The sequence below is a fragment of the Gadus macrocephalus genome, chromosome 12 (genome assembly GCF_031168955.1).
Source record: "Gadus macrocephalus chromosome 12, ASM3116895v1".
NCBI lineage: Eukaryota > Metazoa > Chordata > Actinopteri > Gadiformes > Gadidae > Gadus > Gadus macrocephalus.
In genome coordinates this window covers 509855-532354 of record NC_082393.1, presented here as the reverse complement: position 1 = coordinate 532354, position 22500 = coordinate 509855, and the positions used below count along the sequence as shown (strand labels likewise).

Sequence of the window (22500 nt, the reverse complement as noted above, 5' to 3'; positions counted from 1 at the left end):
GGGGGCTCAGTCGGGGAGGGGGGGCCCCTGGTCTTCCTGTACCTGAAGCCGTCGTCGGGGGGGCCCCGGCGGTTGTCGTGGGTGTAGCAGACGCGGTGGGCGGAGACGTCCAGCTGGGTGAAGGCGAGCAGCGGCACCCCGGGGTGCTGGGCCAGGTGCAGCACCCCGTGGAGCGGCGCCTCCGTCACGCTGAACAGCAGCGCCTCCGCCCGCCCCCCCCCGTCCCGGGCCAGCAGGGTGTCGGTCGTCAGGACCGCCCGGGCCCCAGCCTGGAGGGCCACCGCCCCGCTCAGCAGCACCAGGGGCCCTGGGGAGGGCAGGGGCAAAGGTCACACTACCGCAGGGTCAGAGGTCACACTACCGCAGGGTCAGAGGTCACACTACCGCAGGGTCAGAGGTCACACTACTTGAGGGTCGGAGGTCACACTACTGGAGGGTCGGAGGTCACACTACTGCAGGGTCAGAGGTCACACTACTGCAGGGGCAAAGGTCACACTACCGCAGGGTCAGAGGTCACACTACTGCAGGGTCAGAGGTCACACTACTGCAGGGTCAGAGGTCACACTACTGCAGGGTCAGAGGTCATACTACTGGAGGGTCAGAGATCACACTACTGGAGGGTCAGAGGTCACACTACCGGAAACCGGGCGTCAGAATTAGATGCGAGGCATCGAGGTGTTAATTATAAACAACACAGTAAATGTGTTTATATTTTAATTATAAACCACACACTCGTTTTTTTTTAATTATAAAACTGTCCAGTAAATATTTTATAATTTAATTATAAACAACTCAGTAAAGATATTATTTTAATTATAAACTTTAATGTAAAGAGTTTATATTTTAATGCTAAACTACAAAGTTAAGACTTTTAATTATAGTTTATTTATCTATTTTACTCGGAAACTAAATGATGTTTCTATTTTAATTATTAAAGAAACAGTTGCTATGTTTCAATTTTAATTCAAAATGTAAATATATTTGTTTAAATTAGAAACCGTATATTATTTTATTCTAAACTTAAAAGTCAATCTGCTTCTATTTGAATCGGAAACCAAACGTCAATCAGATTCTGTTGAACAGAAAAGAGAGAGAGAGAGAGAGAGAGAGAGAGAGAGAGAGAGAGAGAGAGAGAGAGAGAGAGAGAGAGAGAGAGAGAGAGAGAGACAGAGAGACAGAGAGACAGAGAGACAGAGAGACAGAGGCAGAGAGAGAGAGAGAGAGAGAGAGAGAGAGAGAGAGAGAGAGAGACAGAGAGAGAGAGAGACAGAGAGACAGAGGCAGAGAGAGAGAGAGAGAGAGAGAGAGAGAGAGTCTAAACTGTGTTTCTCAACAGCTGGTCTCTCCCCCGGCCCGTTAATTATTCACCTCCTGAGGAGGCCTCAGTGGGGTCCTCACCTCCTCCTTGCAGGCGGAGCGGGCCTGGTGCCAGCTGCACCTCCTCCTCCTGTTCACGCGCTGCTCAATAATGTAGCGGCTAGGAGGCTAGCGCCGCTCCGGGACGCTAGCGTGGCGCAAGGAGGCTAGCGCCGCTGCGTGCCATGAGCCGTCGGCGAGGAGGCATTAATATTTCAGGGTTCCAGAGTTCAGGCTAGCCCGAGCTAGTTAGCCTCCTCCCACCCAGAGTAACTGTGAGCCCAGCTTCATGCTAGCTAGTTTGGCTGAGCAGATAACGGCTAGCTAGTTTCGTGTAGCAGGTTAATGGTAGCTAGTGTGGTTTGGCAGGTTAATGCTAATGCTTTGCTAGTAGCCTATGGAGCTAGCGTAGCGTCGCCCGCGGTGCTAACCTGGCGTGGAGCCGGGCATTGAGATGCTGAAGCTCTGGGATGGAGAGTCGTTCTGCCCGTCGCTGAGGTGGAAGCTGAAGCTGTCCTGACCCCTGACCCCAGGGGGGGCGGGGTCGTGACCCCTGACCCCAGGGGGGGCGGGGGGGGAGTAGGCCAGGCGGTTAAGGTCCACGTCCTCCTGGGTGAAGTTCTGACCGGCGGAGAGAACCGACCAATCAGGGCCGCTCTGAGGAACACAGCAGGGGTCAGGAATACACAACACCTTACTGCACAACACCACTACACAACAGCACACTGCACAACACCACTACACAACACCTTACTGCACAACACCACTACACAACAGCACACTGCACAACACCACTACACAACAGCACACTGCACAACACCACTACACAACAGCACACTGCACAACACCACTACACAACACCTTACTGCACAACACCACTACACAACAGCACACTGCACAACACCACTACACAACAGCACACTGCACAACACCACTACACAACACCTTACTGCACAACACCACGACACAACAGCACACTGCACAACACCACTACACAACAGCACACTGCACAACACCACTACACAACAGCACACTGCACAACACCACTACACAACAGCACACTGCACAACACCACGACACAACACCTTACTGCACAACACCACTACACAACAGCACACTGCACAACACCACTACACAACAGCACACTGCACAACACCACTACACAACACCTTACTGCACAACACCACGACACAACAGCACACTGCACAACACCACTACACAACAGCACACTGCACAACACCACTACACAACAGCACACTGCACAACACCACTACACAACAGCACACTGCACAACACCACTACACAACACCTTACTGCACAACACCACGACACAACAGCACACTGCACAACACCACTACACAACAGCACACTGCACAACACCACTACACAACAGCACACTGCACAACACCACTACACAACAGCACACTGCACAACACCACGACACAACAGCACACTGCACAACACCACTACACAACAGCACACTGCACAACACCACTACACAACAGCACACTGCACAACACCACTACACAACAGCACACTGCACAACACCACTACACAACAGCACACTGCACAACACCACTACACAACAGCACACTGCACAACACCACTACACAACAGCACACTGCACAACACCACTACACAACAGCACACTGCACAACACCACTACACAACAGCACACTGCACAACACCACTACACAACAGCACACTGCACAACACCACTACACAACACCTTACTGCACAACACCACGACACAACAGCACACTGCACAACACCACTACACAACAGCACACTGCACAACACCACTACACAACAGCACACTGCACAACACCACTACACAACAGCACACTGCACAACACCACTACACAACAGCACACTGCACAACACCACTACACAACACCTTACTGCACAACACCACTACACAACAGCACACTGCACAACACCACTACACAACACCTTACTGCACAACACCACGACACAACAGCACACTGCACAACACCACTACACAACACCTTACTGCACAACACCACTACACAACACCTTACTGCACAACACCACTACACAACACCTTACTGCACAACACCACTACACAACAGCACACTGCACAACACCACTACACAACAGCACACTGCACAACACCACTACACAACAGCACACTGCACAACACCACTACACAACAGCACACTGCACAACATCACAAAACCACAACACAACAACCCAACTACACACCACAACACCAAACACTACTCCCCCCCCCCTGTTGGTCCCACCCTGAGCTGCAGCGAGCCGAGCCGTGGCCCCGCCTCCAGGACGTAGAGCAGCTGGTCAGGGGGCGTGTCCAGGTCCTCCGCCTCCAGGACCTCGCTGCGGATCAGCCTCCACCCGGAGCCCGCCTGGAGCCCGGAGCCCGCCTGGAGCCTGGAGCCCGCCTGGAGCCCGGAGCCCGCCTGGAGCCTGGAGCCTGCCTGGAGCCCGGAACCCGCCTGGAGCCTGGAGCCCGCCTGGAGCCCGGAACCCGCCTGGAGCCTGGAGCCCGCCTGGAGACCGCCGTTCCTGACAACAGAGCACCATTGGGCCTTTCACACCGCCGCAAAATCGGAGCCCGTTCCGGGCTAGTTCGGAGCTAGGGCCAGGGTTTTGGTTTCACACCGCCAGAGAACCGGCTCCGGCCTCTAAAAACCGGTTCAACTCCAGCCCCAGGATTGAGCTGGGCTAGAACTGCTTTTACGCCAGGGGCAGGGGGTGGGGTTATCCTTAGCTTCATAGAACAGGAAGACCAACGAAGACCGGCATAAAACACTGAAGTAAACAATGGACGTGAATCCGTGTATGGTTCGTTCTTTGAATACTCAGATTTAAAACAAAATCTGAAAAAACAATTAACAGTCGTTTTTTGTTTTTTTCTGATTTGGTTTTGAATCGGAAAAAGAGCAAAAGGAATAAACAAATAAACGACATTTTATTTGTGTTTGTGTGTTAAAAAATAGATACATTTATAGTTATAGGCTACACCAGAAGGCAGAACGCAGCGAAGAAAAAAGCCTTAGTTATGGCCGCACTTGAACCGTATGGTGATTTTATTCGTGAACTGTTTGACACTGGAAAGACACACGACGCGATCAGTACCGCTCTGAAGCAATCTGGTGCCCCGAAGTGACGGTGAGGAGGTTCTGTGTGGAGCACAACTTCGAAGAAGAAATCTAGTTTCCGATTTAGTTTCAGATCGTCCACTCGCAGACTAAGTCGCCGGCTCCCACGGAAAACAATAAAGCTGGCCATTATAGAATGCGAGAGACTCGATGGAACATTTGAAACGTCTTTATATGTATTATTTTTTTATCCGCGTGCCCTTTTCCCGGCATTCATTGCGGTTTTATCTAAATATCACGCAAACAAAACAAGCAACTGGATCATTCAGTTTTCCCGTTTTGATTTAAAAAAAACAGAAAAATACAGTTTATTTGTATATTCTTTTTGCCTTTTTTCGGCTTCAAAACCAAATCAGAAAAAAACAAAAAACGACTCTGTTAATTGTTTTTTCTGATTTTGTTTTAAATCGGAATATTCAAAGAACGAACCATACACGGAAATTGTTGTTGTTGTGTTTGAAACTGGCACAAGGGTTCTTCTTCTTATTGTACAGTTCCGGCAAGGCGGGAGGGTTGCTGGGAAAGCGGAGACGTTTGCAGTGACGTCATAACGTTGCTCACACCGGCTCCATGGCTAGCTCTGGCCGGTGTGAAACCAACTGGTTCTTAACTGGGATTAGGCTGGAACCTGTTTGGAACTGGCCCTAGCACCAGCCCGGAACTGGCTCTTAGTTCTTTTTGGTGTGAAAGCCCCACATGAGACCCTGGGGGGCCGGCCTCTCTACCAGTCTCTCTATCTGTCTCTCTCTCTACCTGTCTCCCTGTCTCTCTCTCTACCTGTCTCCCTGTCTTTCTCTCTACCTGTCTCTCTCTCTACCTGTCTCTCTACCTGTCTCTACCTCAGTCTCAGTCTCTCTACCTGATTCTCTCTCTACCTGTCTCTACCTCAGTCTCAGTCTCTCTACCTGATTCTCTCTCTACCTGTCTCTCTACCTGTCTCTACCTCTACCAGTCTCTCTACCTGATTCTCTCTCTACCAGTCTCTCTACCAGTCTCTCTATCTGTCTCCCTCTCTACCTGTCTGTCTACCTCTCTCTCTACCAGTCTCTCTACCAGTCTCTCTACCTGTCTCTCTACCAGTCTCTCTACCAGTCTCTCTACCTGTCTCTCTACCAGTCTCTCTACCTGTCTCTCTACCTGTCTCTCTACCTCTACCGGGCTCTCTACCTGTCTCTCTACCTGTCTCTCTGCCGGTCTCTCTCTCTACCTGTCTCCCCCTATAGTGCCTGTCTGTCTGTATAAAGAACACACAGACTGAGTGTCTCTGGTGAAGTCTGTAATGTTGTTCTGCTTTGGGCTGAAGTAACTCTGTGTTCTCCAGACGATGTGTTGACATGAACGGGGCCGCCGAGGGGGGAGGGGGGGGGGGAGGGGGGAGGGGGGGGGAGGGGCGTCTTGGAGCGCCTGGCGAGCGGCGCTCAGACGGAACGAAAGCCGAGGCTGGCGGCAAGCGGACGACAGGGACGGGACATCTGCCAGGAGCTGCTGTACCCCCCCCCTGGACCCCCCCCTCAGACCCCCCCCGCCCCCAGACCCCCCCCCCCGTCAGACACACACACACACACACACACACACACACACACACACACACACACACACACACACACATACCGCACTCTCAGACACGGACACACACACGATCGTGTCACACACACACCCCGGCAGTGACATATGTGTGATGTGTGTTCACTGTGTGTGTTGGGTCGGGGGGGGGGGGGGGGGGGGGGGGGGGGGCAGAAACAGACGTATTCAAGGATGCAAAAGCAAATTGCAGGTCAGTCACTCAAAAGAACATTGTGTGTGTTTGTGTGTGTGTGTGTGTGTTTGTGTGTGTCACAGCAGTGTGTGTGTGTGTCATGGCGCCATGTATGTGTGTCACAGCGGTGCATGTGTGTGTGTGTGTGTGTGCGTGTGTGTGCGTGTGTGTGTGTGTGTGTGTGTGTGTGTGTGTGTGTGTGTGTGTGCGTGTGTGACCCGCCACATGTCTGTGTACAGGTTGAATCCCTCTGGGCTGGTGTCGGGGTCCCAGCACAGGGACGGGGGGGGGATGAGGAGGGAGGGGGGGGTCTTACGTGCGGAGGCGGGGGGGCTGGTCGTTGGCGGGCAGCACCCTGATGGCGGCGGACCCCCGGACGCGGCGCCGCCCATCGCTCAGCTGCAGCTCCAGACGGTCGTCGGCGCCCTCCGAGTCGTCGTGGAGATACAGGAGGGCGGGGCCTGGGGGGAGAGGGGGGGGAGGAGTCAGAGCACCGCAGCAAGGTCCCGCCTCCTCAGCCTGACTGCCACATTCACTTCCTGTCTGAAGTTTCATTTCTTGTCTTAGTTTCCTGTTAGTTCCGGACATGACGCATCCACTGATAGCATGTAGCATGTAGCATGTGGTTAAACCTAACATGACAGATGTCTCCACACCTGGGCTTAATCCGAATACTTAGTACATACTATTTCTGTTCAGTGTCTACTACTTCACCGTACTACACTTGACAGTGTAGTACGGCCTACAGCTATGCGTACGCCTCTGAACGCTTCCGAACACCGCCGAAACTCCACCGGTTGTTTGGAGATGACGTATCTCCCCTCAGATGCCGGCAAAATTACCTTGATAAGTTACCTGTTTTCCGTCTTGTCATCGTTGCTATCAAATTAAAAATGTTATTAAATTAAAGGAACATTTAATACTTGTACTAACATTTCGATATTTCGAAATTTGCGGGAGCCTCTGTTGGTAGTGTCGGGTCAGCCATCTCTTCTTCGTTGGTTACCAGACTCCGGTTGTATTGTGGGATAGCGTAGTGACCTACCGTTGTATACTGTGGCGGTAGCACGCATTCGGAAATGTTTTTTCCGTACTACACAATGCGTACTGAGCATTCGGACGCGCTATATTTGTGGCGTACTACAAAATGCATACTATATAGCAGTCAAGTATGAGTATTCGGATGCAGCCCTAGTCTCCTGACCCCTGACCCCGCCCCCACCCAGTCTCCTGACCCCTGACCCCGCCCCCATCCAGTCTGCTGACCCGGCCCCCACCCAGTATGCTGACCCCGCCCCCACCCAGTCTGCTGACCCCCTGACCCCGCCCCCACCCAGTCTCCTGACCCCTGACTCCGCCCCCACCCAGTCTGCTGACCCCTGACTCCGCCCCCACCCAGTCTCCTGACCCCTGACTCCGCCCCCACCCAGTCTCCTGACCCCTGACTCCGCCCCCACCCAGTCTGCTGACCCCTGACTCCGCCCCCACCCAGTCTGCTGACCCCTGACTCCGCCCCCTGACTCCGCCCACCTTGGTGCAGCTGGCTGAGGGTGAAGGAGGTGACGGAGAGGCCCAGCAGGAGGTGGGGGGCCAGGGCCCGGTAGTGGGCGGGGTCGCGGCCGTGGCTCCCCCTCAGTAGAAGGCCGTGCAGCGGGGGGGTCAGCAGGGTGAAGGTCAGGACCCCCGGGGGGGCGTCCAGGTCCCGGCCGTCCAGGACGGAGCGCCCCAGCTCCACCAGACCCCCCTCCCCCACCTGAGGAGGAGGCACACTGAGCACACGCACACGCACACGCACACGCGCGTGTGCATGTGCGTGTGTGTGTGCGTGGGTGTGCGTGGGTGTGCGTGTGCGTGTGTGTGTGTGTGTGTGTGAGTGTGTGTGTGTGTGTGTGTTTGTGTTTGTGTGCGTGGGTGTGTGTCTGTGCTTGTGTGCGTGTGTGTGTGTGTGTGTGTGTGTGTGTGTGTGTGTGTGTGTGTGTCTGTGCGTGTGTGCGTGTGTGTGCGTGGGTGTGTGTGTGTGTGTGTGCGTGTTGGGCTTACAGTGAAGTTGGTGAGGAGGAGGGTCGGAGCCTCGTCATTGGTCGGGTTGATGGTGATGAGGAGGGTCGAGGGGGAGGAACGATGGAGCCCGTCACTCACGCTGACTGACAGCTGGTCCGCAGTAGGCTCCACCCCCTTGTGCTCTGATTGGACGTAGTTGATGTAGCCCAGGGTGAGGTGGGCGAGGCTGAAGGAGTCTGGGGAGAAGAGGCTAGGGTCAGGGGTCGTTAGGGTCAGAGGTCGTTAGGGTCAGAGGTTGTTAGGGTCAAAAGAGGAGAGACGCTAGGGTCAGGGGTCGTTAGGGTCAGAGGTCGTTAGGGTCAGAGGACGTTAGGGTCACAAGAAGAGAGACGCTAGGGTCAGGGGTTGTTAGGGTCAGGGGTCGTTAGGGTCAGAGGTCGTTAGGGTCACAAGAGGAGAGACGCTAGGGTCAGAGGTCGTTAGGGTCAGAGGTCGTTACGGTTAGGGGTCGTTAGCGTCAGGGGTCGACAGGATGAGAGGTCGTTAGGGTCAGGGGTCACCCGGTACTGACCGATGCTGAGCCCTGCGTTGCTCTTCTGGTGTCCAGGCGGGGGCAGGGTGTTCTCCAGGAAGCCGTGGAGGGGGGGGGTCTCCAGGTGAAAGGTCAGCAGGTCGGGGGGGCTGTCTGCGTCCAGCGCCCCCAGAGCCCCCCCACAGAGACAGACCCACGACCCCTCCTCCACCGCCAGCATGAAGCCGCCTGGGGGGGGGGGGGGGGGGGGCAGCTCAGTCACAACACCGCCCTGTGTGTGTGTGTGTGTGTGTGTGTGTGTGTGTGTGTGTGTGTGTGTGTGTGTGTGTGTGTGTGTTTGTGTGTGTCTCGTAGTGTTGACATCGTAGTGATGTCGTCACTATGATGTCATCGTCGTGATGACATCTTAGTGACGTCATCATGGTGATGACACCGTGGCAACAGTGAGCAGGCGGCGTACCCATGGTTACGTCGGGGACCTGGTTGTTGACAGGAAGCACGGTGACGTTGAGGTCGTACACAGGAAGTGACCCGTGGAGGGGGGCGGGGGGCGGGGGGGCGTCTCCGTGACAACAGCCATCCGCCCCCCCCGCCTCCCCGTCCGACACGATGAGGGTGACGGTGTCGGACACGGGGTCCGCCCCCACCTCTCCGCCTGGTCAACCAATCAGAAGGCAGCTGCATGTTAAGACCGGTCCACGTCCAGAGGGGTCTAGACTGGACCGGTCCACTACAGAGGGGTCTAGACTGGACCGGTCCACTACAGAGGGGTCTAGAGTGGACCGGTCCACTACAGAGGGGTCTAGAGTGGACCGGTCCACGTCCAGAGGGGGTCTAGAGGACCCCCTGGTGGGGATCTAGGGGTCCTCCTGGGGGGATCTAGGGGCCCCCCCGGGGGGGTCTAGGGATCCCCCTGGGGGGGTCTAGGGGTCCTCACCGGTGTGGACGTAGTAGATGTGTCCCAGCAGCAGGTCCTGCTGGGTGAAGCGCTCCACCTCCAGGCCCCGGTTCTGCAGCTGTCCGCGCGCCGGGCGGCGGGTCAGCATGTAGCTCAGCCTGGAGTCCTCGCTGTCCGGGTCCGTGGCCCTCAGGTAGTCCAGGCTCACCTGGACCCGCCCCCCCTCCTGGCACCGCAGCTCCCCCCGCAGACCCGGGCTCAGCTGGGGGGGCTCGTCGTTCACCGGGATCACCTGGAACACAGCCAGGGAATCATTCACCTGGAACACCTGGAAAATAGTCCTGGAACACCTGGAACACAACCAGGGAAATATTCACATGGAACGTTGGGAACATTCACCTGGAACACCTGGAAAACATTCACATGAAACACCTGGGTAAAATTGACCTGGCACATCGGGAACACACCCAGGGAATCATTCACCTGGAATGTCGGGAACATTCACCCGGAACACTTTGGAAACATTAATCTGAAACACCTGGGAAGCATTGACCTGGATCGTCAGGAATATGCACCTGGAACACTTGGGAAACATTCACCTGAAACACCTGGGAAACATTGACCTGGATCGTCAGGAATATGCACCTGGAACACTTGGGAAACATTCACCTGAAACACCTGGGAAACATTCACCTGGAACACCTGGAACACACCCACGGAATCATTCACCTGGAACGTCTGGAACATTCACCTGGAACACCTGGGAAACATTGACCTGGAGCATCGGGAACATTCACCTGGGAAACATTGACCTGGAGCATCGGGAGCATTCACCTGGAACACCTGGGAAACATTGACCTGGAGCATCGGGAACATTCACCTGGAACACCTGGGAAACATTAGCCGGGTTTAAAGGGACACTTCTCTGATCGTATTAGAATTTCAGTAGGGTTATAAGAGCTGGTGTAGTCCGCTATAATCGGCATGTATACATTCTGATTCTATTATTCTGATTGGTTTGGGTACTACTAGCTACTTTGTAACTTAGAGAGACTTCTATTTACTCCGACCTGATTCGCGATAAGTCTATATTCGGCTCTGCTGCCCATCTTGTACAGCACCATGGCAACTGTCATTGCCAATGGAATTGGCTTTCGTACAGTAAACTCCTCTGGCTATATATTTTTCATGAGCTCGCATAATTTAACGAACGACTGCCGACTTGTGTTCCCACAAGTGTTCCCACCATTCCTGGCGACTAAATGCATGCAGCACCGCTCTCTCCCTCCCGTCTTGGCTGCGCACACTCCTCCAAATACGTCTTGTTTGCGGCGGAGGATCGGGGGGGTCGATATTAAGACTGGACGAGATGCTGACGTCGCTGTGCTGTCCTCCTCCTTCTTAATCAAAGGAGCAGGCAGAGAAAAGCTCTCTCCTGCTGGGCTTACATCAAAAGAAAAAACATAAAAATGCCAAATAGCCTACTGATAAGACGTCCATTATATCCCTGTCGGTCCAGATGTGTCAAATCCAGGACATTCGGATCCCATGATGGGATTAGATCTATTCAGATTAGAACTATAATCTGATCAGAAATGTTCATGTAAACGTGATATTGACCTGGAACGTCCAGAACATTCACCTGGAACACCAGGGAAACATTCAAGGTGAATGTTCCAGGTTAATGATCCCCTCGAACTCTGACCTGAGCACCCGGCAGCAGCAGGTAGGATGCTGCCTGCCAGGGCAGGCCTGCTCCACGGGGTTCAGTGAGTAGCTAGACGGCTGCCATGAGGTCACTGTGGAATCACCTGGATGGACAGACGGACACTGGCGTTGTTGTGTCCGTCCGTCACCCTCAGGACCGTGGAGTCCTCGCTGGTCTCGGAGTCGTCATGGACGTACCTGGAACAGAGGAACACACAAGGCCTCTTTAAGGAGTTTCTCCAGGCTCCCACTGGTCTTACTCCTGGCTCCTACTGCCCCTACTCCTGGCCCCTACTCCTGGCCCCTACTCCTGGCCCCTACTCCTGGCTCCTACTGCCCCTACTCCTGGCCCCTACTCCTGGCCCCTACTCCTGGCTCCTGCTGCCCCTACTCCTGGCCCCTACTCCTGGCTCCTACTGCCCCTACTCCTGGCCCCTACTCCTGGCTCCTACTCCTGGCTCCTACTCCTGGCTCCTACTGCCCCTACTCCTGGCCCCTACTCCTGGCTCCTACTCCTGGCTCCTACTCCTGGCTCCTACTCCTGGCTCCTACTCCTGGCTCCTACTGCCTCTACTCCTGGCCCCTACTCCTGGCTCCTGCTCCCCCTGCTCCTCCCCCTGCTCCTCTCCTGGCTCCTCCACCCCCTCCACCCCCTCCTCCTCCCCCTCCCCCTCCCCCTCTCCCCCCTCCCCCCTCTCCCCCCTCCCCCCCTCCTCCCCCCTCCTACCGTAGCTTCCCCCCTCCTCCCCCTCCTACCGTAGCCTCAGGCCCCGGAGGTCCTCCAGGGTGAAGCTTTGGTCTTGCTGCAGCACTCGGCCCTGGAGCTCCAGCCGACCATGGAGGGGCTCCTCCTCCACCTCCACCCGCAGCTGCTCCTCCCGGCTGTCCACGTCACGCAGCCGGAGGTGCTCCTCCGTCACAAACACCCCCCCGCCCTCCTCCACCTGCAGCAGGTTTGTGTACACCTGCAGAGGAACGGTTGAACTGGTACCTGGTATCACTGGACCGGACCAGGTGAGGTCACCTTGTCACCTGACCGGACCAGGTGAGGTCACCTGACCTGACCAGTTGAGGTCACACGACCAGGTGAGGTCACCTGTCCGTACCAGGTGAGGTCACCTGTCCGGACCAGGTGAGGTCACCTGTCCGGACCAGGTGAGGGGCTGCAGACGGGGCCTCTGACCTCGGGGGGCCGGTCGTCCACCGGGAGGACGGTGATGTTGAAGCTGAGGCCGCTGACGGAGCCGCCCTGCAGGTCGGTGACGGAGAAGGTGAAGGTGACCAGCAGGGGGTCCGGGCCGATGTCCTCCACAGGGGGCATGAAGCCCACCTTCAGGTGGTCCACGGCATGCTGGGGGGCAGATGACCTGAAGCTCAGAGCACAGCTAGTGTGATGGATGTGGGTGGGGACGGGGGGGAGCGAGGACGGGGGCTGTCAGGTGGGAGGGGGGCGGGGGGGGACCTGTCAGGTGTGATGGGGGCCGGGGGGTGGCTGTCAGGTGGGAGGGGGGGTACCTGGGTGAAGGCCTTCAGCACTGGCACCATGGGGTCCTTCTTCATGGAGCTGTTGCTGTCCGTCAAGAAGAGACGACCGGCGTCCATCAGCCTGCAACACACCTGGGTTACCTGTCTGCCTGCAACACCTGGGTTACCTGTCTCTGTGTCCCCCCTGCCCCCCCGTCTCCCCTGCCCCCCCCTGCCCCCCCTGCCCCCCACGTCCCCCCTGATGCCCCCCCCCCCCCTGTACCCCCTGTGCCCCCCCCATCCCCCCTGCCCCTCCCCTCCCCACCCCCCCCCCCCCCCCCCCTGTACCCGGGCTGGGCCGGGCTGCTGGGACCCTCGCTGAGGCGGTAGCTGAGGTCTGCGTGGGGGCGCTCCGGGTCCCTGAAGCTGAGCTGGGCGCGGGTCAGGAGGACCACCTCCGTCTCCCGGACCCTCAGGGTCCGCACCGCGCCGACCCCCTCCTCCGGGACCTGGTCCGTCACCGGGAACACCTGCACCACCACCGTCTGGGGGGCACGCACACACACACACACACACACTGCATGTGTCCCTGTGTGTGTGCTCAACAGGTTAAAGGTCATGTTTGTTATGGGGAGCCTCACCTGGGGGGGGGAGGTGTTGGGGGGGGTCTGGGAGTCGGACAGCGTGAAGTCGAAGGAGTCCTCAAAGACCTCCTGGCCCGAGTGGACGTAGTAGACCTGCCCCTGGGACAGGTCCCTCTGGAGGAACCTGTCTATCGGGACCCCTGCACAGACAGACAGGTCCTAGATCACTAGTGGCAGACAGACAGGTCCCAGATCACTAGTGGCAGACAGACAGGTCCCAGATCACTAGTGACAGACAGACAGGGCTAGATCACTAGTGACAGACAGACAGGTCCCTGATCATTAGTGACAGACAGACAGGTCCCATGGAATGACTGGGTGAATGACTGGGTGAATGTCTGGGTGAATGTCTGGGTGAATGACTGGGTGAATGTCTGGGTGAATGTCTGGGTGAATGTCTGGGTGAATGTCTGGGTGAATGACTGGGTGAATGACTGGGTGAATGTCTGGGTGAATGTCTGGGTGAATGACTGGGTGAATGTCTGGGTGAATGTCTGGGTGAATGTCTGGGTGAATGACTGGGTGAATGACTGGGTGAATGGCTGAGTGAATGACTGGGTGAACGGCTGGGTGAACGACTGGGTGAATGTCTGGGTGAATGACTGGGTGAATGACTAGGTGAATGGCTGGGTGAATGGCTGGGTGAATGACTGGGTGAATGGCTGGGTGAATGACTGGGTGAATGACTGGGTGAATGACTAGGTGAATGACTGGGTGAATGGCTGGGTGAATGGCTGAGTGAATGACTGGGTGAATGACTGGGTGAATGACTGGGTGAATGACTGGGTGAATGACTGGGTGAATGACTGGGTGAATGGCTGGTAAGAGAGGCGCTCCTGTCCTACCTGGACCGGGGGCGGAGCCCCGCCTCTCCAGTCGGCCTGCCCGGGGGGCGGAGACTATCCGGAACAGGATGTGGTCATCGCTGGAGTCCAGGTCGGCAGCCAATAGCATGTAGTCCTCCAGGCGAACGGCCCCGCCCTCCCTCGTCTCCACGGCGACGTTGTTGACAAGGAAGGGGGGGGCGTCGTCCTTGGGCAGGATGTGTACGGGGAAGCGGTGGCGGAGGCTGTGGTTGCCGTCGGTGATGCGGAACACGATGTGGTCGCGGGTGGAGTCGCTGTCCGAGTGGTGGTACACCACCCGACCGGCCCGCAGGTCAGACACCGAGAACCACAGCGCCCGCACACCTGAGACAGACAGGCAGGCAGGCAGACAGACAGACAGACAGACAGACAGACAGACAGACAGACAGACAGACAGACAGACAGGCAGACAGACAGACAGACAGACAGACAGGCAGACAGACAGACAGACAGACAGACAGACAGACAGACAGACAGACAGGCAGGCAGGCAGGCAGACAGACAGACAGACAGACAGACAGACAGACAGGCAGGCAGGCAGGCAGACAGACAGACAGACAGACAGACAGACAGACAGACAGACAGGCAGACAGACAGACAGACAGACAGACAGGCAGACAGACAGACAGACAGACAGACAGACAGACAGACAGACAGACAGACAGACAGACAGACAGACAGACACAAACAGACACACAATAACACGGGCACAAAGACAGAAACAGACAGACAGACACACATACATGCATATACACATACACGTACACATACACAGACACATCAACCCATGCAGACACACACACATATGCACACACGCACGCATAAACACAAACACACAAACATGTTTATTGTTGAGAGGACACACAACACCGCTGAGTCATAGCTAGCCTGCTAGCTCGCTCGCTGTAAGCTAGAGCCAGTGGCTAGAGCTAGCGGCTAAAGCTAGCGGCTAGAGCTAGCGGCTTGCTCTGTCCAGTGGGAAGCAGCCACGGTGGCTAGCGCCGCTCTCATTAGCGTTGCGGTCCTGCCCCACTCAGTTCCTGGTAATTAGACTCAAAGGTGGGGTTTGGAACCCAGCCCAAAACACACGCACACACACACAAATGTGTGCGTGTGTTTCACGGCGGTGTTTGTGTGTGTGTGTGTGTGTGTGTGTGTGTGTGTGTGTGTGTGTGTGTGTGTGTGTGTGTGTGTGTGTGTGTGTGTGTGTGTGTGTGTGTGGACCAGCAGCACTTCCCCTGGGGGGGGGGGGGGGGGGGACAGAACTCTCAGCTGACCCATAACAAGGCCTGCCTCGTTCTGATTGGTCCAGAGCTGAGAGGAACTTTCTTTGGGTAGAAGTTGGAACGAGAGAATCGTTAGAGTAGGATAGGCTCCTCCCTCTCTCTACCCCTCTCTCTCCCCCCGCCCTCTCTCTCTCTCCCTCTGTCTCTCTCTCTCTGTCTCTCTCTCTCTCTCTCTCTCTCTCTCTCTCTCTCTCTCTCTCTCTCTCTCTCTCTCTCTCTCTCTCTCTCTCTCCCCTCCACTTCTCTCTCTGTCCCCCGGTAAGATGAGGACCTGTTAGGGGACAGCAGCTGTTGTCTGTGCACAGCACCATGAATTTACGTGTGTGTGTGTGTGTGTGTGTGTGTGTGTGTGTGTGTGTGTGTGTGTGTGTGTGTGTGTGTGTGTGTGTGTGTGAGTGTGGCCCCCGGCCCCCAGTATGTTTCCCCCTGACTGGGAACACATGCTGGGCAGCCGACCGGCTGGCCTGGTGGAGCCGACGGAGGCAGCCCCGCCCCCTGTTAGCCCCGCCCCCCGTTGGCCCCGCCCCCTCTAGGTGGGGGCCCTCTCACCTCTGAGGGTGAGCCTGCCGTGCCGCGGCCCGTCCACGGCCACCAGCCGGACCGCCTCGATGTTGTCGTTGTCCACGATCTGCAGGTCCTCCCACGTGATTGGTCGAGACTGGCCCTCCAGCAGCTCCAGACCTGAGGGGGCGGGGCTACGTCAGCGAACCAGGGCCAACCAGACCTAACTAATGGTTGGATGACTTCAGCAGGACTAACCAGACCTAACTAATGGTTGGATGACTTCAGCACGACTAACCAGACCTAACTAATGGTTGGATGACTTCAGCACGACTAACCAGACCTAACTAATGGTTGGATGACTTCAGCACGACTAACCAGACCTAACCAATATTACAATGACTTCACCAGGACTAACCAGAGCTAACTAATGTTCAGATGACAGGACTAGTTGAGTTGCGCTCTGAGGGGTGTTGACTGACCCATGTTCCAGGAGACTCGGGGGGCGTTGGTCTCGCTGGTCCGGATGGAGATGTGGAGCAGGATGGGGGGGCTGGTCGAGAACGACGAGTCCAGGGCCTGGAACTCCACCTTAAAGAAAAGGATCAGTCAGTGGCCTGGAACTCCACCTTAAAGAAAAGGATCAGTCAGTGGCCTGGAACTCCACCTTAAAGAAAAGGATCAGTCAGTGGCCTGGAACTCCACCTTAAAGAAAAGGATCAGTCAGTGGCCTGGAACTCCACCTTAAAGAAAAGGATCAGTCAGTGGCCTGGAACTCCACCTTAAAGAAAAGGATCAGTCAGTGGCCTGGAACTCCACCTTAAAGAAAAGGATCAGTCAGTGGCCTGGAACTCCACCTTAAAGAAAAGGATCAGTCAGTGGCCTGGAACTCCACCTTAAAGAAAATGATCAGTCAGGGGCCTGGAACTCCACCTTAAAGAAAAGGATCAGTCAGGGGCCTGGAACTCCACCTTAAAGAAAAGGATCAGTCAGTGGCCTGGAACTCCACCTTAAAGCACCGAGGGGTCAAGGGCCTGGAACTCCACCTAGAGCAGGGACCACTCCAAGGGAAGGACTCCGTCAACCACCACTGTGCAGTTCTAGTCTCTCCAGTCAGAAGACTTACCTACACGTCTGCACTTAAGGAGGCAACATGTTGAGGAAACACATCCAGAAATCCTGATCTAGATCAGAGGTGTTTCGACCAATCACGACACATTGTTCAACATGGCTGCCTGAACTACAGACAGTAACTCAACATGGCTGCCTGAAGTACAGACGGTAACTCAACATGGCTGCCTGAACTACAGACAGTAACTCAACATGGCTGCCTGAACTACAGACAGTAACTCAACATGGCTGCCTGAAGTACAGACGGTAACTCGACATGGCTGCCTGAAGTACAGACGGTAACTCGACGGACCGACCTCTAGCCTGTAGAATTCCAACATCACGCCGTTCCTCTGTTCTGAGACACTATTTGGGGACTAGTATCCAAGGTTACTACAGGAGAGCATCCTCCTCCCCATCATTTGTCCGTGTACGAGGCGGTACCTGGAGGTTCTGTCGACGGGCGTGGCCGCTGCTGGGCGGTTGGAAGGCGATGTTCATGTGGTGCAGGTCGTCCCAGCTGAAGGAGCTCACGGCCCGGGTCGGGTCGTCCAGGTGGGCCAGGTACCCCTGGGCGGGGGGGACGGTCACGTTGAAGAGCAGCCCGCTCTGGGGGCCGTCGGGGTCCGCGGCGTCCAGCGCGGCCGTGGTCAGAGGGGTCAGGATGAACTGGTCCACCTCCAGGAGGAAGGAGGCCATGAAGGAAGCCTGGGGGGGCTGGTTCTGCAGAGCTCCCTGGACCAGGACCGGGACCCAGACCGCCTCCGCCTGGGGGCCGCAAGAACAGACGGTAACTCACCGTGAAGTACAGACGGTAACTCAGCGCGGAGTACAGACGGTAACTCACCGTGAAGTACAGACGGTAACTCAGCGTAAAGTACAGACGGTAACTCACTGTGAAGTACAGACGGTAACTCAACGTGGAGTACAGACGGTAACTCAACGCGGAGTACAGACGGTAACTCCACGCAGAGTTCAGACGGTAACTCAGTGTGAAGTACAGACGGTAACTCCACGCGGAGTACAGACGGTAACTCATCGTGGAGTACAGACGGTAACTCACCGTGGAGTACAGACGGTAACTCCACGCGGAGTACAGACGGTAACTCACCGTGGAGTACAGACGGTAACTCACCGTGGAGTACAGACGGTAACTCACCGTGGAGTACAGACGGTAACTCACCGTGGAGTACAGACGGTAACTCCATGTGGAGTGTGTGTGTTGGTGCAGCGGGTGTGTTACCTCCATCAGGGTCCTGGAGGCGTGGTCCCGGAGCTCCACCCTCAGGGGAACGTAGTCGATCTGGGGGGAGGGGGGGCGGAGGTGCTGGTACCGGAGCCCCGCCTCCAGGAACTCCAGGCAGCCCATCTTCAGGGCCCGGGGCCCGGGGGGGGGGTGGAGGCAGGGCCTGTTCCCCGGGCACTCGGACCCCTCCCGGCCCGGGGGTCCTGGGGGGTCAGGGGGTCAGGGGGGGTCAGGGGGTTAGGGGGTCATAACACCATGAACAATATACTACTGGTATGAACTATATGACATAGGAGGAGGATATAGTACTTATTATAACTATATGACATAGGAGGAGGATATAGTACTTATTATAACTATATGACATAGGAGGAGGATATAGTACTTATTATAACTATATGATATAGGAGGAGGATATAGTACTTATTATAACTATATGATATAGGAGGAGGATATAGTACTTATTATAACTATATGACATAGGAGGAGGATATAGTACTTATTATAACTATATGATATAGGAGGAGGATATAGTACTTATTATAACTATATGACATAGGAGGAGGATATAGTACTTATTCTAACTATATGATATAGGAGGAGGATATAGTACTTATTATAACTATATGACATAGGAGGAGGATATAGTACTTATTCTAACTATATGATATAGGAGGAGGATATAGTACTTATTATAACTATATGATATAGGAGGAGGATATAGTACTTATTATAACTATATGATATAGGAGGAGGATATAGTACTTATTATAACTATATGATATAGGAGGAGGATATAGTACTTATTATAACTATATGATATAGGAGGAGGATATAGTACTTATTATAACTATATGACATAGGAGGAGGATATAGTACTTATTCTAACTATATGATATAGGAGGAGGATATAGTACTTATTATAACTATATGATATAGGAGGAGGATATAGTACTTATTATAACTATATGATATAGGAGGAGGATATAGTACTTATTATAACTATATGATATAGGAGGAGGATATAGTACTTATTATAACTATATGATATAGGAGGAGGATATAGTACTTATTATAACTATATGACATAGGAGGAGGATATAGTACTTATTATAACTATATGACATAGGAGGAGGATATAGTACTTATGATAACTATATGACATAGGAGGAGGATATAGTACTTATTATAACTATATGATATAGGAGGAGGATATAGTACTTATTATAACTATATGACATAGGAGGAGGATATAGTACTTATTATAACTATATGATATAGTAGGAGGATATAGTACTTATTATAACTATATGACATAGGAGGAGGATATAGTACTTATTATAACTATATGATATAGGAGGAGGATATAGTACTTATTATAACTATATGACATAGGAGGAGGATATAGTACTTATTATAACTATATGATATAGAGGAACATTGGTCACCCTTCTCCTGCCAGGACTCCTCCCCCTTCCAGGACTCCTCCCCCAGGACCAGCCGGCCCGCGGACGGCAGCTCGCTCTGTGATGTCATCAGGCGCACAGAGCAGGCCACGCCCCCGGGGGGGTTGATGGACAGGACGGAGCTGTTGATTGGCTCGGACCATCCGTAGAAACCCAGGACCACCAGGGGGGCGGAGCCTAGCTGGACCAGACCGGACCCCCCCTCCAGGACTCTGACCGTCAGGACCAGGGTCCTCAGCACCGTGGACGAGGCCGAGAACCTGAGGAGAACCTCACTCAGTCACCACTCACCCCTTCACCCTGAGCCATACGGCTGGTACAGTATCCTCACTCAGTCACCACTCAGCCCTTCACCCTGAGCCATACGGCTGGTACAGTATCCTCACTCAGTCACCACTCACCCCTTCACCCTGAGCCATACTGCTGGTACAGTATCCTCACTCAGTCACCACTCAGCCCTTCACCCTGAGCCATACTGCTGGTACAGTATCCTCACTCAGTCACCACTCAGCCCTTCACCCTGAGCCATACGGCTGGTACAGTATCCTCACTCAGTCACCACTCACCCCTTCACCCTGAGCCATACGGCTGGTACAGTATCCTCACTCAGTCACCACTCAGCCCTTCACCCTGAGCCATACTGCTGGTACAGTATCCTCACTCAGTCACCACTCAGCCCTTCACCCTGAGCCATACGGCTGGTACAGTATCCTCACTCAGTCACCACTCACCCCTTCACCCTGAGCCATACGGCTGGTACAGTATCCTCACTCAGTCACCACTCACCCCTTCACCCTGAGCCATACGGCTGGTACAGTATCCTCACTCAGTCACCACTCAGCCCTTCACCCTGAGCCATACTGCTGGTACAGTATCCTCACTCAGTCACCACTCAGCCCTTCACCCTGAGCCATACTGCTGGTACAGTATCCTCACTCAGTCACCACTCACCCCTTCACCCTGAGCCATACGGCTGGTACAGTATCCTCACTCAGTCACCACTCAGCCCTTCACCCTGAGCCATACGGCTGGTACAGTATCCTCACTCAGTCACCACTCAGCCCTTCACCCTGAGCCATACGGCTGGTACAGTATCCTCACTCAGTCACCACTCAGCCCTTCACCCTGAGCCATACGGCTGGTACAGTATCCTCACTCAGTCACCACTCACTCATTCACCCTGAACCATACGGCTGGTACAGTATCCTCACTAGAACCACACTTATTACTACTAGCAGTAGAAGAAACAATATTCATATCAGTTACTATGCTACCAGTATTTATATTGTTCGCATCTGTGGATACCTCATGTATTTGTTCCGGATATTATTATTATTTTTAAGCCAAACCATAATTGCTCATTACCAGAGTTTTAGGAAACTCTGGTTTCCTAAAAGTTTGGTGCAGAAATATCGCGACATAACTTCCTGTCTCAGTAAGACTCTCCTCATGGCCACCATGACGACACACTGACTTTGTGTGTATGTGTGTGTGTGTGTGTGTGTGTGTGTGTGTGTGTGTGTGTGTGTGTGTGTGTGTGTGTGTGTGTGTGTGTGTGTGTGTGTGTGTGTGAATGTATGTATGTATGTATGTATGTGTGTGTGTGTGTGTGTGTGTGTGTGTGTGTGTGTGTGTGTGTGTGTGTGTGTGTGTGTGTGTGTGTGTGTGTGTGTGTGTGTGTGTGTGTGTGTGTCTCACCTGTAGACTCTGAGCTTCACAGAGTCCTGGTCCAGCAGAGGACTCCCGTTGTGGACGTACTTCACCTCCTCCTCCTGGAAGCTGCAATCAAACACCTGCAAAACCAGACCGGATCAGGTCAGACCGGACCGGACCATATATATACCTGTCAGAAGGTGTCAGAAGGGGCGTGGTCTCTACCTGTGATATCTGTCCAGGTGTGTTAAGGGGCGTGGTCTCTGCCTGTGATACCTGTCGAGGTGTGTTAAGGGGCGTGGTCTCTACCTGTGATATCTGTCCAGGTGTGTTAAGGGGCGTGGTCCCTACCTGTGATATCTGTCAAGGTGTGTTAAGGGGCGTGATCTCTACCTGTGATACCTGTCCAGGTGTGTTAAGGGGCGTGGCCTCTACCTGTGATATCTGTCCAGGTGTGTTAAGGGGCGTGGTCTCTACCTGTGATATCTGTCCAGGTGTGTTAAGGGGCGTGGCCTCTACCTGTGATATCTGTCCAGGTGTGTTAAGGGGCGTGGTCTCTACCTGTGATATCTGTCCAGGTGTGTTAAGGGGCGTGGTATCTACCTGTGGAGAGAGTCTTCCAACTCTCTGTGTTATCGGTTCGTTGGTCACCACCTCCACCTTGCAGTCCTCTGCCTCCTCCACCCTGGTGTTGAGGGCTGAGGGGGAGAGGAAGGCCCAGCGTCCCCTCACCACGTCCAGGAAGCAGCTGGACCCCAGGGCGTGGCCCCCGGACCCCAGCAGCAGCACCCAGCAGAACAGCAGCCCGCCCTTCATCTCGGCACTGCAGCGGGGAGGAGCGGTGGACCGCAGCGCCGGGCGCTAGCTC

At 54.6% G+C, this 22500-nt stretch overlaps 1 protein-coding gene across 1 annotated transcript in view; it reads right to left on the bottom strand.

The window, feature by feature from the left end:
• The window catches only part of frem1b (Fras1 related extracellular matrix 1b), a 33438-nt gene extending 10974 nt beyond the window's left edge, over positions 1 to 22464 (bottom strand). The window contains exons 1-23 of the mRNA XM_060067397.1: positions 22236 to 22464; positions 21678 to 21772; positions 19962 to 20239; positions 18511 to 18716; positions 17712 to 18035; positions 16640 to 16748; positions 16206 to 16337; positions 14350 to 14694; positions 13502 to 13644; positions 13209 to 13405; positions 12912 to 13002; positions 12580 to 12747; positions 12153 to 12361; positions 11501 to 11594; positions 9729 to 9981; positions 9252 to 9446; positions 8831 to 9019; positions 8299 to 8495; positions 7789 to 8011; positions 6575 to 6719; positions 3624 to 3906; positions 1788 to 2013; positions 43 to 307 (exon numbers count right to left, since the gene is read on the bottom strand). Coding sequence (XP_059923380.1) covers positions 43 to 307; positions 1788 to 2013; positions 3624 to 3906; positions 6575 to 6719; positions 7789 to 8011; positions 8299 to 8495; positions 8831 to 9019; positions 9252 to 9446; positions 9729 to 9981; positions 11501 to 11594; positions 12153 to 12361; positions 12580 to 12747; positions 12912 to 13002; positions 13209 to 13405; positions 13502 to 13644; positions 14350 to 14694; positions 16206 to 16337; positions 16640 to 16748; positions 17712 to 18035; positions 18511 to 18716; positions 19962 to 20239; positions 21678 to 21772; positions 22236 to 22448 — 4580 coding nt within the window. The 5' untranslated portion in view covers positions 22449 to 22464. The remainder of the gene's footprint in view (positions 1 to 42; positions 308 to 1787; positions 2014 to 3623; positions 3907 to 6574; positions 6720 to 7788; positions 8012 to 8298; positions 8496 to 8830; positions 9020 to 9251; positions 9447 to 9728; positions 9982 to 11500; positions 11595 to 12152; positions 12362 to 12579; positions 12748 to 12911; positions 13003 to 13208; positions 13406 to 13501; positions 13645 to 14349; positions 14695 to 16205; positions 16338 to 16639; positions 16749 to 17711; positions 18036 to 18510; positions 18717 to 19961; positions 20240 to 21677; positions 21773 to 22235) is intronic.
• Positions 22465 to 22500: the final 36 nt, after the last annotated feature.